This window comes from Suricata suricatta, chromosome 2 (assembly GCF_006229205.1).
Source record: "Suricata suricatta isolate VVHF042 chromosome 2, meerkat_22Aug2017_6uvM2_HiC, whole genome shotgun sequence".
Taxonomy (NCBI): domain Eukaryota; kingdom Metazoa; phylum Chordata; class Mammalia; order Carnivora; family Herpestidae; genus Suricata; species Suricata suricatta.
Window position 1 is genome coordinate 14,748,857 of NC_043701.1, and position 18,547 is coordinate 14,767,403.

The window sequence follows — 18,547 nt, forward strand, 5'->3', positions numbered from 1 at the left end:
TTTTATTATTCACCTCATTTATAGCCTTTTTTAACTCATCACAGCTATTTTGAAGGTTCCTAGTCTTTGTATCAATATCTTTTCTGATTGCTTCTATGCTTTTTTCAAGCTCAGCAATTAACTTTATGACAATCATTCTAAATTCTTGTTCAGTTATGTTGCTTGTGTCTCCTTTGAGGAGTTCTGTAGCTGTGATTTCTTCCTGGAGTTTCTTTAGAGGGGACTTCTTTCGTTTCATCATTTTGGCTAGCTTTCTGTCTCTTGGTGCTTGTTCTGCATGGTGTGCCTATTAGTATTTCTCTATTAAAGGAGGCTCTTTGTCTAGGGTCTGTCGTTTCAGGAAATGTTCTTTTAATGGTGTCTCTTGGTTTCTCTTGTTATGCCTCTGATTAATTTATTTCCCTACTCAGTGATATTTGGGACTTTCCACTGTGTGTGCTTTGGCTTGTTTCTTGAGATAACCCTGAAAAGGAAAACAGACAGACAAACACACGGGGAACAAAAGCATGCAAATGCAGTGACAGAACAAGTAAAGAAGCAAACCAAAAGGGGAAAGAAAAAAAAGGAACAAGAAAGGAAAGAGAGGACTGGAAAGAAAAAAAAAAACACCGGAGGGGGGGGGGCAGGTGAAGGGACAGCTACAGCCAGAGATAAAGGACAGTCTGAGAGCATAAAACCTGCAGAGGGGGGAGATAAGGATGCAATAAAGGAAAAAATATCTGGATGGTAAGAGTTGATCTAAGCACAGCAGTGCATAAGTGTTGGTCTTTCCCAGACTCCAGGGGGAAAGGGAGAAAAGAAGGAAACAGGAAAAGAGAAAAGAGAAAACAAGGGGAAAAAAATATTAAGGAAAGAAAGAAAAAAACAATTAAAGATAATAAGTAAAAACAGCAGCTCTCCATGTGGATGGGCGTGGCTTGGTGTAGGTGGGTCGGGTCTCAGGGGCTGCTCAGGGGATGCGGGGAGAATGGCGGCGCCCCAAGCCCCCCTCAGAATATGGGTTGCCAGCCACTGTCTCGAGCTCAACCTCCTAGTGCCATGGGCGGGTCAAATTGTTTCTGTTTTCTAAGTTCCGCCAGGTTTCTAAGTCCTAGTCCAGGCACTTGATGTTGCCACCACAGTTAAAATCTCCGGCAGGCAGGGGGCTTTCTGGCCAGGATCGAGTGGGGGGATTGTGAAGTCAGTTTTTTCCCCTGGCTCCTCCTGAAGTCGGCGAGCTGCCGGGCCCCAGGGAGAACAAGCCCGCTGAGGGGGACGGATTTCTCTCCCCGCGCCCAGGCGCTCTCAGTCCCAGGCGTGGTCCCCCCTCTCCAGAGATTATGCTGAGTGAGTCAGTCTCTACTTCTCTTCCTCTGGTCTCTCCGCTGCCCTGCATGGTGGTGCTGCGGCAGGCTCCGCCCATCCGTGCGCCTCTGGTCCTACGGCTCTGCTGGCCGGCGCCAAACCTCTGGACACTTTGTCTCCTGGCTCAGCTTTGGGCCCGTGCTCCCTCCCCCAGGGTCTCTGGTCCCAGTTCACACTCACTGGGGCATCCCTGAGGCTGTTGTCAACAAGGGGTCTGTGTGCGCCTCTGTTCTTGGAGATCAGAGAGCTGTGGCTTTCAATTCTTCTCAGTTTCATAATTGCAGGCGGGTGGAGGTAATGGGGCTCCTTACTTCTCCGCCATCTTGCCCAGCACCCTCAAAATTTCTTTAAAAAAAAAAGAATAAAATCCAAATTTTTAATTGGCCCATCACAACTTCTGCAGCTCCCTGCCTCCACTCTGGCCTGCGTCACATTACCTCTCCCTACCCTTCTCGTGCCCCAGCCACATTGGCCTCCTTTCTGTTTCTTGAACATGTTGAGCCTTCTTAGACCATGAAACAATATCACGCATACTTGTAAACAAGGACTCTGGTGTTAGATGACCTGTCCTGAGTAACTGTGTGACCTTGGGCCACTGTCTTGGCCTTTTTTGCGCCTCTATTTCCTCATATGTGACTTGAGAATAAGATTATTGCCAACCTCCTAGGGTTATTGAAAAGCTTAAATGGACTGGCCCGTGTGAAGTAATTCAATGTGCTCTAAAGTCCAGGAACAATGCCCAGCACAGGGGAATCATTCAATAGATACATTAGCTGCAGGGATGATGTTACAGCCCCTTGGTCTTGCAGGGCTGTGTCTGCTGCCTGTGATACCTCCCCCCTCCCCCACTTTCTTTTACAAGACTGGCTCATTTAAATCCTCCAAGCCTCAGCCTAAGTGGCCTTATCTACTTCTCTAAAGTATCCTCTCTTCCTTTCTCTCAAACCTATCTTTCTACAATTGCACTTTTCATAATCTGTGTTGTCTGGCTAATTTATTACCTGTTTACTGTTTATCTCGCCACATGGACAGAAGCTTCATGAGGGCAAGGACTGTTGTCTCTTACTTACCTTCCTACCCTCTGAGCCCCGAACAGAGCAGTAGATTATCAAGAAATATTTATTGAATGGATGAAAGAATTCAGGTCACTTATGGTTACACACTTATTACACATAATGCTGCAATAGACATTATTGTAGTTACGTTTCAGTTTACAACCTTCACATTTTTTCATAGGATGAACTTCCTAAAGTTGGGTCACTGGGTCAAAGGATATGCAAATGGCCTTTCAGACAGATTGTACTAATTTATGGTCCTGCCAGTGTCCTACGAGTGTGCTGTCCTTCCGCACTTTCCACTTAGGGCTTTAGGAGGAAAAAAAAAAAAAAAGAAGCAAACTTTGAATTACATTCTCCCTCCTCTCCTTCTCCATTCAAAATAATTATCTAATATTCTATTATACTTTGCAGATAAGGATGCTGGGAACCTGGGGTCAAATAAGCTTCCCCAGGGTCAGTGGCAGAGCTGGGATCCTGGATCAGGTCGTTTGGGTCTAGACTCTGTTCTTAACGATCAGGGTGTGCTTTTCCTCTCTATTTTTTCTCCGTGATTCCTGGGCACTGGGACGTTTGAGGACGGCTGCACCACCCACTGACCGGGGAGACCCAGCAAACCCCAGCTGGGGTGAAGAGCAGAGTGAGAGGTGGGCGGGGGAAGGCGCACGAGGAGGGAGGTGCCCCTCGAGACAGGGGCTCCTCTTGCCTCGAGTTCATCTGGCGAGAGAGGGTGAATCAGTGTCGGTCATTCTCTTTGCAGTTGCCAAGTTCTAATCCTTCTGCTCTGCTTCGTGGGTCCTGAGTTCAGCCTTGAGAAGTTTGTCCAGGTGAGGCTGGACTCAAGTGAGTCTGCCATGTTTGGGTGGGTGGCTGTGGCCAAGCTGTGTCTGAAGAAACCCAAGCATTACTTTCTCCACAGACCTCGTTACAGCCACCTGCTCCCCAGGGCCCTGGGCTCCGCGGGCCGGGTTCACGCGGCCCCTCCCCAGCCGATCTTCCCAAACTGCCTTCACCCTGCTGCCCCCCAAGGTAAAGTGAGATTTTCCACTCTGTGTTCCCACAAGCACATAGTTCTAACTTGCCGATGCACAAGTATCACCTGAGGGGCTTATTAAAAAGACCTCAGACAACCTCAGACATTTGAATATTGATGGGATATTTGATGTTAAGGAATTCCTGTTGAATTTTAGGTCTGACCATGGTTTTACATATGTGTGTATTATATATAATATATATGAATATGTATCTTTTAGATTATGTTTGCATTATATAAAATATATATATATGCCTATGTATCGTTTAGAGACGCACATTGAAATATTTTGAAAGAAATCATGTGTGTGGGATTAGCTTCGACATAGCCTGAGGCATAGGAGGAGGGGGTGAAGGAACTGATGATATAAAATTCACCAGTTGATGCTGAGCGGTCTGCATATGGGGGGGACGGTCCTTATATTGTTCTCTGTACTTTTGTGGTTGCTTTCATTTTTCCATAGTAAAAAATAACAACAAAAAATAAGCATCCTTCTTATTCTAGGGTACGTGTGCCTATCAGCCCAGGTGCGTCCAGTTAGGGGTCTGCCCCCTGAGGAAAGCTGCTTTGCCAAGCTCATTCGTGTGAAGGAAGGTGGCCAATACAGAGTAACCTCCAACCAAGAGACACGGAGTAATTGCTTCACTCCTCTGCCCCTTGCCCCACTCCACCAAAAAGGCTTATCAAGACGTAATTCTCAGTAAAAGGGTAAGTAGTCATGTCTGGCCCTGTCCCTTTACCTGGGCCACTTTGGAAGCTGAATAGTAGCTATTAAGTATTTATCTACCTATTCTCTGTTGAAACCAAAGTGTTTTTGAAGATAGTTGTTGATAAGGTAGTGGACATGATTGGGTTTTCGCTTCCCAAGCAGTTTCATTTTATAGTGACAAGAAGGAGTGTTTGGTGTGCTTGTGGATGCACTGAAAGGTTGTCTCTAGGGCCCTTCGGAGTCCTCTAGAAAGCCCTTCTAAGTGACTTTTCTTACAGAAAAGAGTCACTGCTTCCTGGTGGGGCTCCAAGGTCGTGGCCCTGGGTGCAGGTGGCTGGGGGAGGGAGGGGGTTTGAGCAGGGCTGGCCGGTGAGGCAGGTTTGTCCTCACCCACAGGCAGTGTTGATACAACAGAGCTGCCTCTGGGCTCTGCAGGCACCGAGGGAGGAGAAGCATGGGAGGGGCTCGGTGCCGGTGCCGAAGGGAAGCCAGGCTGGTCCCAAGCCTGGCTGGGCCCAGGCCTGCCACTCACAAGCCCTGACCACACAGAGCCGCCTCTGGGGCTCCCTGCTTGGGTGGTTGGGCCGAGGGAGTAGCAGAGAGCTGTAGCCCCCATCCTACTGTGGATCCCAGTCTAGGACGTGCTGGGACAAAGCTGGGGTAAGAAGGCTCTTTTCACTGTGTTCTTGGTCTGCTTGATGCTAGTGTCTTGTGTCTCTCTTCTATGAAAACATTGCCTTATGTATCAGAGAGGGTAGTATGAAAAGGTTTGATTCATCTGGGCATCAAAAGGCAAAGAATGCAGGATCAGGCCATGCAATCTGGAGGGAGGGATGGTGTTTGGTCTCTAGTCATTAAATTGGGAAATATCTTTTGAGAACCTGCTTTGTGGCTAAGCTACACTGGTGATAGAATGGAAAACATGACTTAGTTCTAACCTCGTGGAATTTACTGGCTAGTGAGCAACACAAACATTAAATAAGTAATTGCTGAGGATTTCTATTCTGGGAGTACTTGGTTCGCCTGGCTGTGGTGGTGGTCTGAAAGGGCTTATGGAGGAAGAGGATCTTTACACTGAGGCTCCCATGACAGGATTCTGTTGGGTGCATGGGAACCCAGGAGAGTGGGGGAGGAAGAAAGTGAGGTTCCAAATCCAGGGGAGAGCATGGACAAATGTCCTGAGGCAGGAGGGAGCTCCGGAGAGCAGTGCGAAGGAAAATGGAGCTGGAGGGGAAGGCAAAGGCAGATGCACAGCCCTTTGTTGGTCAAATCAAGGGTTTTAGGCTTTATTCTATGAGAAATAGAGATAAAAGAATAATTAAAACAGAGAAGGGATAATCCCAGTGTCTGGCAAACAGTAGCTACTGTATATATTATAAAATGAAATGAGAAATGAGAAAAGGGGGCCCATTCTGGAGGTGTGATCGTTATTCCAAAGGGTTGGTCTTTGGGGAAAGTGATTTGGCTTGGCAGCGGTAGAGCAGCCCAGAGGATCTTTGAGGGTAATGGGTTCTACGTGAACACCCTTTTTCCATATAGAGGACATACAGATTTATTTCATTCTGGCTGACTACACAGGGTTCTGTGAGTCAGCTTCATCACCGTCCTGTTGATGGATATCTGGGTTAGATCCATTTATTATGATTATTATATACAGTGTTATTAGGAACATCCTTGTGTGTACATTTTCCGTACATCTCTGAGTTTGTCCGGATAAATAGCAGTGGAAATCCTGGGTCATGGATATGAGTAATATAAAATTTGAGAGACACTGACAAATCGTTCCTTGAAAAAGCTGCACAGATTTCCACTTCAAAGACTACAGTACAGTATATGAAGATGCCTTCCCTCTCATACCATCTACAACAGGGGTCTTTCATCATAGTTTTTAATCTCTTGTCAATCTAATAGGTGGTGAAAAGTGTTATCTTGTTTGTTTATATTTTTAGAATTAAGCTTCATTCCTGCTGGATTTTTTCCCTCTTTTAGATATTAATATAATGCAACTAAAGTCAGTTTTCATCCTAAGGCTTCTATATACTTATTTCCTCTAATATCTTTGTCTCCTGCAGACCAAGGCTGTGTCAAGATGGCGTCCGTGTTCCGCAGTGAGGAGATGTGTTTGTCCCAACTCTTTCTCCAGGTGGAGGCTGCATATTGCTGTGTGGCTGAGCTTGGGGAGCTTGGATTGGTTCAGTTCAAAGATGTAGGTGCCGTGTTCTTGGGAGACCAGAGGAAGGTGGGGTGGGAGTAGACCTCTCTTTCACACCAACTGCTTGGTAGTGAACTAAGTTCAGGGAGTAGAGCCCTGAGCTGAAATAGATGGAATTCCGCATGGTTCCAGTTGTTCAGGCTAAGATTTGTGATAGCATTGAGCAAGTGACTTGCAGCCGTGTTCTTCTTTCCTCTAGATGTGTCTCCTCTTTAGGAATGTTTGGAATCTACTCATGCAGTCTCTGCACGTTAGATGGCATTATGCTTTATTTTCTAGCTAGTACCTTCAAAGCATTAGATGTCTCCAATGGGCATGTGGATTACCAAACCTTGTTCTGAAGACAGAAACCAATTGTTCCTACCTACCTACCACTTGGTCTGAGGACAAAGTGCACAGTCTCCCTAGAGTGACATTCTAGGGCTAGATAGCCTTGAGTGTGATGTTGGGATATCATTTCTCAGAGGTGGTTTGGATCCTTACCAAGCTCTTTTGAACTCAGTTCTTTACTCCTTTACTTCCTCACCAAGATCACGGTCAAAACTAAGCTTCTGCAGGGAAGGATCATGTCTTGTTCTTTGCGTCCTTAATTTCTGGTACTCCTGACCTGACGTGAAAACAGTTCCTCAGTAACATTTACTGGGCTGAGCTGAGGGTCACCCTCATGAGGATGCTGAATTTTTGTTGATGATTGCTTTAACCTTGCATGGAACTATGCATTTCAAGATCCTGTCATATTCATGACTCCATTGAGGATTTCAAGGCTCATTTGGATATAAATGCAGCTAAAAGTAAGGAAACATTAGCTGTGAGAGGAGTTTCTCTTATAAGTGTAGGAAGATCATAGCTGAGGAATTTGGGATATTGTGTGTAAGAACATCAAGGTGTGTTTTGCCTGTAACTTACCTGAATCATGCATAAGGAGAACTATTCCAAGATGATTCCAGCAACATTCACCAGAATTAATAATAATAATGATAATGATAATGATAATAATATAATAATAACCAAAGGAAATATGTTGACATCTGTTGCTACTCATGTGTGGCTTCTGGTTTCCCCCCACTCTAGTTAAATGTGAATGTGAACAGCTTCCAAAGGAAATTTGTGAATGAAGTCAGAAGGTGTGAGTCACTGGAGAGAATCCTCCGTAAGCCAATTTTCTGTTTACTGTCTCAGTGTGAACTGTTTGGGCGGTAAATGGTTTGCAGGACTAGATTACAACAAACATGCACCTATTTGTATACATTTTGAGGTGATTCTCGAGACAGAGTGGGGGTTGGGATGCTGACGCCATGCGGGTCCCCGGGGGGAATTCAGGCAGCTGGGCTGACTGAAAGGTACCTGGTCTGCTTGAACCAACTTCTTAGGTGAGAAAACACAGTCACCTTGGACTTTCTGGTGGGGTTTTATCCCACAGGTTTTCTGGAAGATGAGATGAAAAATGAGATCGAAGTTCAGTTGCCAGAGAAAGCCCCCCCAACCCCTCTCCCGCGGGAAATGATTACCCTGGAGGTAGGTTCTTTTCTACTTTGCCAAAGACAGTCACAAAGCCTGGTTCCTGAGGAGCTTGAAGAAACCACTCATGGATTTTTCCCAGTTGCAAAAGGTGTAGAGGCAGATTTATGACTCCTGTGACTGTCCGCTTTTCAGTGTTACTCCCTCAGGAAAATCCTAATGTAAAAATTTTATTTTTATTTTAAAGATTTATTTTGAGGTGTGTGTGTGTGTGTGTGTGTGTGTGTGTGTGTGTGTGTATGTGTGTGTGTGAGCCAGGGAAGGGGGAAGGAGACGGAGAGACAGAATCCCAAGCAGGCTCCATGCTGCCAATACAGAGTCTGAGATGGGGCATGATCCTGCCAACCATGAGATCATGACCTAAGCTGAAACCACAAGTCCGGAAGCTTAACTCACTGAGTCACCCAGGTGCCCCGCCCCCACTGTACAATTTTAGTCACTTCTGATCGTGGAGAGAGCTCTTTTTTCCTCCTACTGCAGCCCGAGGGAAGCTCACCCCACTTTGAGAAGTGGTTTCACTGGTGGACATAAATTGTTTTTTCTTAATGTTGTATTTATTTATTAGAGAGATTTAATTTTTATTGAGTATTCCCTAGGTCCAAAATACTGCTCAAAACATATTGTATGTATCATCTCTTATAATTATAATTGGTGAGTGATTATCCCCATTTACAGGTCAAATACTTTGAATCGGAGATCAAGTAACATTTCTGTCCTCATAGAGTTAATAAATGAAAGAGCCAGGGACTTATCCCATTGGTATTCAGAACCCACATACTTTTTGTGGGGGAGATACATTTTTTTGGAAATAGTTACAAACTTACAAAAAAATGGAACGAATCGACCAGGAAACTCCTGTTTATACTTGACGCAAATACCTTTCTCGTTAATATTTTGCATAATTTTTTTTCATTTTATCTCTCACTCCCCGTCTTTCTCTCTCTTTCTTTCCATCTTTCTTTTTCTTCTCCTTATACACACTACACACAGATAAACGTGCATACAGAATTTTCCTGAACTATTTGAGAGTAAGCCCTAGGTATGTCCTTAACCCCTAAATACTTTAGAGCACTTTCGTGAGAACACGGACATCCTTTTGCATAAACACACTACAATCAAAATCAATGCATTAACACTGAGACAGTACTATTATTATCTCATTTGCAAGCCTTATTCAAATGTGACCAATTATCTCAACAATGTCATTTATAGAAAATTTTATAAGTTTTATAGTTTGTCCATTCTCCTCTCCAGTATAGTATCATGCATTATATTTCATTGTTATTTCAGTTTATTCTTATCTCTCTGGAACAAGTCCTCAATCTTACCATCTTACATAACCATAACGATTGTGGGAAGTATGAACCATTTGCTAAAGTGTCCCTAAACTTGAATTTACCTGATTTTCTGTGCTTATGATTAGATTCAACTTACGTATTTCTGTCAGGAATATCACACAGTGATACTATATCCTTCTCGGTGCGTTATATAATTTGGCACATGATATCCATTTGTTCCATAATTGGTGATATTAAATTTGATCTCTTGGTTAAGGTTGGATTACTCTAATGTAAAGTTAATATTTTCCCATTGTTCACTTAAATATTTTGTGTGGAGATACTTGGAGGCTATGGAAATATTCCATTCTATGATCCATTGATGATTCTTTTTTTTTCACTTTTTATTTCTTTTTTGTTGTTAATAATTTATTTATTTTTTAATTTACATCCAAGTTAGTTAACAGTGATTAACTAAATTAGTTAGTTAAACTAATGGTTTAATTTACATCCAATATAGTGCAACAGTGATTTCAGGAGTAGATTCCTTAAGGCCCCTGACCCATTTAGCCCTTACCCACCTCCCACAATCCCTCCAGCACCCATCTGTTTGTTCTCCATATTTAAGAGTCTCTTATCTTTTGTCCCCCTGCCCGTTTTTATATTCTTTTTGCTTCCCTTCCCTTATGTTCATCTGTTTTGTATCTTAAAGATCTCATATGGGTGAAGGAAGTCACATGATATTTGTCTTTCTTTGACTGACCAATTTCACTTAGCATAATACCTTCTAGTTCCATCCAAGTAGTTCCAAATGTAGTGTTGTATTTACTTTTGAGAGAGCACAAGTCGGGGAGGAGGAGAAAGAGCGGGCAGAGATCTGAAGTGGGCCCAGCTCTGAAAGCAGCGAACTTGATGAGGGGCTCAAACTCATGAACTGCAAGATCATGACCTGAGCCAAAGTCGGATGCTTAACTGGCTGAGCCACCCAGGACATAAAATTCTTAGAAGCTGTGATATAAATTAAATCATCATCTTGTCTATATGATGCTACTGAACAAGACTTATGTTGGCACAATGAGATTTTCTTTTTCTTGTCTTATCTTCCTTCTTTCCTTAACTATTGTCACCGTGCTGTACGTTACAGCCCAAGGATTTATTTATCTTGTAGCTGAAAGACCACCTTTGCCCATTTCACACCCTCAAGCCCCCATAACCACCAATCTGTTCTCTGTATCTGTGAGTTCAACTTTTTTTTCCATTTCTTTCCTTCCTTAGGTTCCTTATTTAAGCGAGATCATAAAGTATTTGTCTTTCTCTGCCTGACTTATCTTATTAGTATGCTCTCAAGGTCCATCCATGCCGTTGTTACAACAGGATTTCCTTCTTATTATGGCTGAGTAATATTCCCCTGTACACATATACCATGTCTTTACACATTCATCTGTTGATGAACACTTAGGTTGTTTCCATGTCTTCACTATTGTAAATAATGCTGCAGTGAACATGGGACTGCAGGTATTTTTTTTGAGACAGTAATTTTGTTTCCTTTGGATAAATACCCAGAAGTGAAATTGCTGGATGCAGTGCCCTGTTACCTCATCACCTCTCTGGTGGGCAATAGCTGATGCTTTGAATCTACTCTAGACTGAGGCGTCTCCTCAGGTTGGCTTCCAGGATCAGCTGTGCCAAGGCCGGCTGTTTTCTTTAGCCAAGGACATTATAGTTGAAGGGACTACCCCTTTCCTTCCCTCGCTACTTCCTTTTATGAAACATTGAATGCCCGCCATGTATAAGGTAGCTTAGAGACAAACAAAACATGGCCATGCCCTTTAGGAGCTTCCAGAGCAGATGGTGGTGGAAGGAGGGAGGGTGAGGCAGTGGGAAAGAATGTCAAAAGGCAGGCAGAGCCAGATCCTTTGAAGGCCCTTCATTAAAGAATTGGATATTTTGTACTCAGAAAAGGAAAGGCCCATTAGAGGAGGCAGGAAGGTAGGGGAGCTTCACTGAGCTGAGCCTTATCTCTGGCTGGGTTTTTTTTTTTTTCTTTAAAGATAACTTAAAATTCTTGAAATTTTTGAAGCCATTAGTACTTTAAGTAAAGACATTCTAACAGAGATATGAGACTGGCAACTCCCCTAGAAAATATTTTGGATCTGGCCATACTAAAACCTGGATATTTTGGAAGAAATTGAGTTGGTTGCATGTTTCAGACAGTACTTAAAAAAGCAAAACCCGTTGCGTCCAAATGAGGGAGGCATTGGCCGACTGTTGGTTTTGAAACTCCACACTTGTAGCGATAACCAGTTAGGTAACAGTCGATGTGTACCAACAGCCCTTACTCAGTATTTTCCTCCTGGATTATTTATTGTAAGGATGAAATTAGAACAGCATGAGCTTATATGTAGCAATATTTGTCTAACCATTGACCAAGGGGACAGACTGATTCAACTGTCCGGCAGTTAGTTGAGTGTTCCTCCAGCATGCCTATGAAGGGGAACCCTTCAGGATTGGGCAAGAGTACACAAGTGACTTTGGGCCCTTGCCTTGCAGAATTTCTAAAGAGGCTTTCGCAACAATCCTAGAGGAAATATTAATTCAGAAGAAGCATCTACCCACAAATCCACCATCTCAGCAGAAACTGCCTTAACTTTTCAGTTTTTAGGTTTTATCCTTATCAGCTATATTTTTATGTAACCCCATGTCCATTGTCTATATTATAGTTTTCTACTCTTTGCATTTAACTATCACTTTGTAAATTATTTTTTAAATAATGCATTATTGTCCCAAATACTTTTAAAGGCAGAATTATTAAATTTTGAGAGAAAGAAAAAGAGAGTGAGTGAGATGGAGTGTGAATGGGGAAGAGTTACAGAGGAAGACACAGAATCTGAAGTAGGCCCCATGCTTCTAGCTGTCAGCACTGAGCCTCATGTGGGGCTTGAACTCACAAACCATGAGATCATGACCTGAGCCAAAGTTGGAGGCCCACTGACTGAGCCACCCAGGTACCCCAGCCTTAATTTTAATAGAATCATTAAGTGGATGGAGCAAATGGTCAAGAAGTGGTTAAGGATAAATTTCACTTTTCCCCCCAGCTTTGTGCCACTATAGTTAGTGTTCAAAATTTAGGGTAGTGATTATCCCTGGGGTGGAGAGGATGGGGTGCAGTTGAAGCTGAGTTATGTGCACGTGGGGCCCATGGTGGAGTTCTCTCTGCCTCACGTGTGTGTGAAATTTTCCACCACAAAAAATATTAAAAATTCAATTTTGTCTGGGAGGGAGGGAAACTAACATTTGCAGGGATATTTTTGTTTTATTGTTTATTTTCTAATCTCTCTGGTAACGGTGCCTCTTCGGTAGATTAAAAAAACATCATCGTCTCTGTCTTTTAACAGGTGACTTAACCCACTTTCATGTATTGTGATTGCTGATTCACTGACCATTGTTTTTCTTAAATATTGAGTTGATACAGTCGAATTTTTAGAAAATATGTGTAAGGTATAAAGAATAATGATATAGTAAACACTGAGTGTCATCACCTTGAATGAGATAAATGGTGGCCACAGTGATGGTGTGAAAGCCCTCTGTGTGCCCTCCCCTCCCCCGCCCCTCCTCTTCCCTCTCCTCCCCCCTCCCCTCTGCATTCCTCCCCCCTTGGAGATAATCACTGTCCTGAGTTTCATATTTTTCTTTTCTTTGTTTCTTCAGAGTTTTGATCGCATATTTAGTCTTCTAAATAGCATATGATTTAGCTTTGCACATTTTAGTTTTATATAAATGGAATCATAATGTTTAGTCTTTTGTAACTTGCTGTTTTCTTACATCATTTTATTTTTAAGACACCATATTGTTTCATGTTTCTGAAATTAATTCATTTTCACTGCTGGGTAGTGTTTTTTGTATTGAATGTACCATACTTTATCCATTCTATTGTTGATGGACATTTGGATAAATGAGAAATGAGATATAGATATCTATATTTATTTTTTTAGAATGTATGGGAGGGGGATAGAAGGAGAGAGACAGAGAGACAAAGAATCTTAACCAGGCTTCGTGCTCAATGCGGAGCCTGATGTGGGGCTCAATCCTACTATCCTGGGATCATGACCTGAGCTAAAATCAAGTCAGGCACTTAACCAACTGAGCCAACCAGTAACCCTGAGCTTTCAAATTTTTGAATTATTTGCCAAATCTCAGTAGTACGTTCACAAATTATGTCCAATAGAGAGTTGATCCTCACCTATTAGATTTTGAACTTCAATACCTACATTTTATATTTCCAAGATTTCTTTTTTTTAAGTTTATTTATTTATTTTGAGAGAGAGAGTGAGTGCAAGTAGGGGAGGGGCAGAAAGAGTGGGAGAGAGAGAATCTTAAGCAGGTTCTGCACTAACAGTGACTCAGGGCTTCAACCCATGAACAGTGAGATCATGACCTGAGCTGAAATCAAGAGTTGGATGCTTAACTGAGTCAGCCACCCAGGCGCCCCACAGTTCCAAGATTTCTTAATGGTTCATCTTTTATATTTACCTGTTTTTTAATTTTAGGACATGTTTGTTTAATAATTTAGTGCGGTGTGCGTGTGCGTGTGTGTGTGTGTGTGTGTGTGTAAGTCATGCTCTTTAAGCATTCTAAAAAAAGCCTTAAACGCCTTTTCAGACTATTCCATAAAAATATTTGCACCCAGTGTGAATTTGTGTTCTGATTTTTTATTTTGTTGGTGAGTTTTCTTATTAGATTTCTTCTTGAGACTCATTTTATACGCTCATTTTAGAAGGAAGATTGTTCTTATTTTTTGTTTTTGTCTTCTTGCCTATCATGCTCCCCTTTTCACTTGCTTGTACCTGGTTCTCCAGGCTCTAACCCAGAACTAGTGATTTCTCTTTTCATATTTTATCATTACAGTGTGTTTGGGGCAGAAGGCATTCTCAACATGTAAATTCACGTTAGCTTCCCTTTTAAGTGTTTGAAATGGGGGAGGGACATGCAATGTGCTGAAATGCTTTGTCTTCCTCAGGAAGCTAATTTCTATCCCCCCTACATGTTTTCTAATCCTCCCGATTTGGTGAAAATGGATCTAGCTAGCTTGTAGCTCTGCAGTCATATTGAGTTGCCCTGAATAGGCCACTCAACTTCAAGCTACCTATGCTACACTGAATTCTTTTTGATATTTAGTTATTTGTAGTGGTAAATGTAGGGCAAACATCACAGAACTTTCTGCCTGCTTTACCTTTTTTTTCCATTCTGCATAGACTCTTCTAGAAAAACTGGAAGGAGAATTACAGGAAGCCAACCAGAACCAGCAGGCTTTGAAGAAAAGCTTCCTAGAACTGACTGAACTCAAACACCTCTTGAAGAAAACCCAGGACTTCTTTGAGGTTGTTACCTGGGGAGTATTTATTAAAGGGACCTTTTCCCTAGGGCCTCAAATTTCCATTTTCAAAACTGAGTGGTTTGGAATATGAACAAATCACTGTGTTTCTGTGCCACGGTTAGGTCATTTGGGAGGGGGAGGGTATTCTGGGTGAAACATAGTGCCAATATGAACTAAACGCAAAAATACCATGGTGCTCATTAAAAAGTAGGTGCCCGAAACATGCAGATAGAAGTGGAAGTCAGAACAATGCACTTCGATTGGACAGATTTGGGATTTAGGTAGTAAAAGACCTGGGAAGTGTTTGCTCTGGTGAAGAGCACTCCACTTTTTGAATTCTATTAACTATTTGTGGATAATTAAAGTTTCATTAAACATAGACCCACCCTTGAGATGCAGGGAGACTTTAAGGCAGTCTAAGTACACGTAAAAGAAAGTAAGTGGTTCTTTGACTTTCAGACGGAAACCAATCTAGCTGATGATTTCTTTACGGAAGATACTTCTGGTCTCCTGGAGTTGAGAGCTACACCTGCATATGTGACTGGAAAGCTGGGGTTAGTGTAACTTGATCCTGAAAGTTCCATGTCGTCAGGTTTCTGGTCCACAGCTCAATGCCTGGCTCCTGTTGGATTTCCCTAAGTGTTTGAGTGAGTGAGTGAGTGAATGAATGAATGAATGAACTAGCCACTGGAATGATGACTATTTCAATGACTGTAAGGACTCCACAGTAATAAACCCAAGAGCCGCCTTTTCAGGTTGATGGAGCGGGAGGGAGTGATACTTTCTTGTTAACGGTGAAACTGACATTCGGTGCCTGAAGACTACAATGTTTGTGTTGTTCACAAAGGCAAAAAGACAGCAAGAATTGTTTAGATGGGTTTTCTCAACTGTTTCTGCCTCCTTATCTTTGGAATACTGCTTAGATATTAAAAATAGATTTAGAGTTTGCCATTGAAGTGCAATTAGAAATGAGGTAATTATGCAATCCCGTCATCCATAAGGAACAGTAATAGTATATGATGATCCCCGCCAGAATGTGCGGTGATTCAAAATGGTGGGATGTTATTCAGTGTCCAAGTCAGATTGATGAAGACGTATTGAAAATATTTGATCAGAAGGCAATATAGGATCGGCATAGGTTTAAACTAATAGAGCAATGAAAGTAACCATTTTAAAATTAATATAAAGTGTCTGTCAGAAATTATCTAGACACCTGGATGGTTTTAAAAGTAGAGATGAATGGAAATCAGGATGTATGCTTCACTTTTACTTTTTAAATTGAAAAAGGTTTATTTATTTTGAGAGAGAGACAGGAGAGAGAACAAGTGGGGGAGGGGCAGAGAGAGAGGAGGAGGGGAGAGAGACAGAGAGAGGGAGGGAGGGAATATGAATCCTAAGCAGGCTCCACGTTCAGCACAGAACCTGATCTGGGGCCCAATCTCCCCACCGAAAGGGCATGGCCTGAGCCAAAATCAAGAGTCAGAGGCTTACCTCCCTGAGCCACCCAGGCAACCCTGTATATTTCACTTTTAGTACATTATTTCTAAAGTACACACAGAACCCATTGTTGAGTAGTTGGGACAGTTCCTTTGTTTAGCTCCAGTGGCTGCCGTAATGAATGGTCTCTTGTATTTCTAATTGCAAATAAGTGAATACATAGTATTGGGGTGATTAGGGAAATTTCAACACGTGAGAGGAAGCAGGGGGCCAAAAGGGACTTGGCGGGGCTGGGGCTGTGAGGCAGGGTGGCCTTTTTACCCTGCCACCTAGGGCTGAGTCATTGCCTCCATCTCCTGGTGGCGGTGGCGCTTCCTCACGTCCTGCAGGGCCTTCTCCCTGCATCTCGCTCTCTGTGCCTCAGCAATGTCTCTGTCTGACTCCCCAGGTTCACGGCCGGTGTGATCAACAGAGAGAGGATGGCTTCCTTTGAGAGGCTGCTGTGGCGAGTCTGCCGAGGGAACATCTACCTGAAGTTCAGCGAGATGGACGTGACTCTGGAGGATCCTGTCACGGTGGGTGTCTGGGCGGCAGACAGACTGTCTGCTCAGCGTCCTGGGGACTTGGGCCCAAGGGGCTTCTCTGAAATAGGCGGTCCGTAATTCTATGAAGCTAATATCTGCTTCCTTTATTTTCTGTGTTCCCCTCACCTTTTTTTTCATGGTTTATTTTACTTTATTTTTAAAAATTTAAAGCCAAGTTAGTTAACGTATAGGTAGTACTGGTTTCCGGAGTAGAAATTAGTGATTCATCACTTACACGTGACACCCAGTGCTCCTCCCAACAAGCCCTCCTTCATGCCCATCCCCCATTTAGCCCATCCCCCACCCACCTCCCCTCCAGCTACCCTCAGTTTGTTCTCTGTATTTCGGAGTCTCTTATGGTTTGCTTCCCTCTGTTTTTATCTTATTTTCTCTTCCCTTTCCCTAGGTTCGTATGTTTTGTTTCTTAAATTCCACATATGAGTGAAATCATATATTTGTATTTCTCTGACTTATTTTGCTTAGCATAAAACATTCTAGTTCCATCCACATTGTTGCAAAGGGCAAGATTCCATTCTTTTTTATTTTTGAGTAATATTCTATTCTATATCTATTCATGGTATATTTTATTTAAAAATTTTTTAATGTTTAAAAAAATTTTTTTTAATGTTTATTTTTGAGAGACAGACAGAGACAGAGTGTGAGTGGGCAAGGAGTAGATAGAGAGGAAGACACAGAATCTGAAGCAGGCTCCAGGCTCTGAGCTGTCAGCACAGAGCCTGATGTGGGGCTTGAACTCACGAAGTGAGAGATCATGACCTGAGCCTAAGTCAGGCACTTAACCGACTGAGCCACCCAGGTGCCCCTATTTATTTTTTTTAACATTTATTTATTTTTTATTTTTTATAATTTATTTATTTTTAAATTTACATCTGAGTTAGCATATAGTGCAACAGTGATTTCAGGAGTGGATTCCTTAATGCCCCTTACCCATTAATCCATCCCCCCTCCCTCAACCCCTCCAGCAACCCTCTGTTCTCTATATTTAAGAGTCTCTTGTGTTTTGTCCCACTCCCCGTTTTTATATTCTTTTTGTTTCCCTTATGTTCCCTTATGTTCATCTGTTTTGTATCTTAAAGTCTTCATATGAGTGAAGTCATATGATATTTGTCTTTCCCTGGCTGACTAATTTTGCTTAGCATAATACCCTCTACTTCCACGCACATAGTTGTATTGGCAAAATTTCATTCTTTTTCATTGCCAAGTAATACTCCACACACACACACACACACACACACACACACACACACATACACACACACACCACATCTTCTTTATGTACTCATCTGTCAATGGAAATTTGGGCTCTTTCCATACTTTGCTATTGTCAATAGCACTGCTATAAACATTGGGGTGCATGTGTCCCTTTGAAACAGCACACCTGTATCAGTTGGATAAATACTTAGTAGTGAAATTGATGGGTCATAGGGTAATTCTATTTTTAATTTTTTGAGGAACCTCCATACTGTGTTCCAGAGTGGCTGCACCAGTTTGCATTCCCACCAGCAGTGGGAAAAGAGATCCTCTTCCTCCACATCCTTGCCAACATGTCATTGCCTGAGTTGTTAATGTTAGCCATTCTGACAGGTGTGAGGTGGTATCTCATTGTAGTTTTGACTCATATTTCCCTGATGATTAGTGATGCTGAGCATTTTTTTCATGTGTTGGCTGACCATCTGGATGTCTTCTTTGGAGAAGTGTCTATTCATGTCTTTTGCCCATTTCTTCAATGGATTATTTGTTTATTTATGTTGAAGAATAAGTTTGATAAGTTCTTTATAGAGTTTGGATACTAACCCTTCATCTGATATGTTGTTTGCAAATATCTTCTCCCATTCTGCTGGTTGCCTTTTAGTTTTGCTGATTGTTTCCTTCGCTGTGCAGAAGCTTTTTATTTTGATGAGGTCCCAATAGTTCATTTCTGCTTTTGTTTCCCTTGCCTTCAGAGACATGTTGAGTAAGAAGTTCCTGTGGCCAGAGTCAAAG

At 42.4% G+C, this 18,547-nt stretch overlaps 1 protein-coding gene across 1 annotated transcript in view; it reads left to right on the top strand.

The window, feature by feature from the left end:
* Positions 1-3,157: 3,157 nt before the first annotated feature.
* ATP6V0A4 (ATPase H+ transporting V0 subunit a4) overlaps positions 3,158-18,547 on the top strand; it is a 67,733-nt gene continuing 52,343 nt past the window's right edge. The window contains exons 1-9 of the mRNA XM_029922856.1: positions 3,158-3,226; positions 3,319-3,428; positions 3,937-4,140; positions 6,214-6,347; positions 7,425-7,503; positions 7,774-7,868; positions 14,401-14,526; positions 14,982-15,076; positions 16,408-16,534. Of these exons, the coding sequence (XP_029778716.1) occupies positions 6,231-6,347; positions 7,425-7,503; positions 7,774-7,868; positions 14,401-14,526; positions 14,982-15,076; positions 16,408-16,534 (639 nt within the window). The 5' untranslated portion in view covers positions 3,158-3,226; positions 3,319-3,428; positions 3,937-4,140; positions 6,214-6,230. The remainder of the gene's footprint in view (positions 3,227-3,318; positions 3,429-3,936; positions 4,141-6,213; positions 6,348-7,424; positions 7,504-7,773; positions 7,869-14,400; positions 14,527-14,981; positions 15,077-16,407; positions 16,535-18,547) is intronic.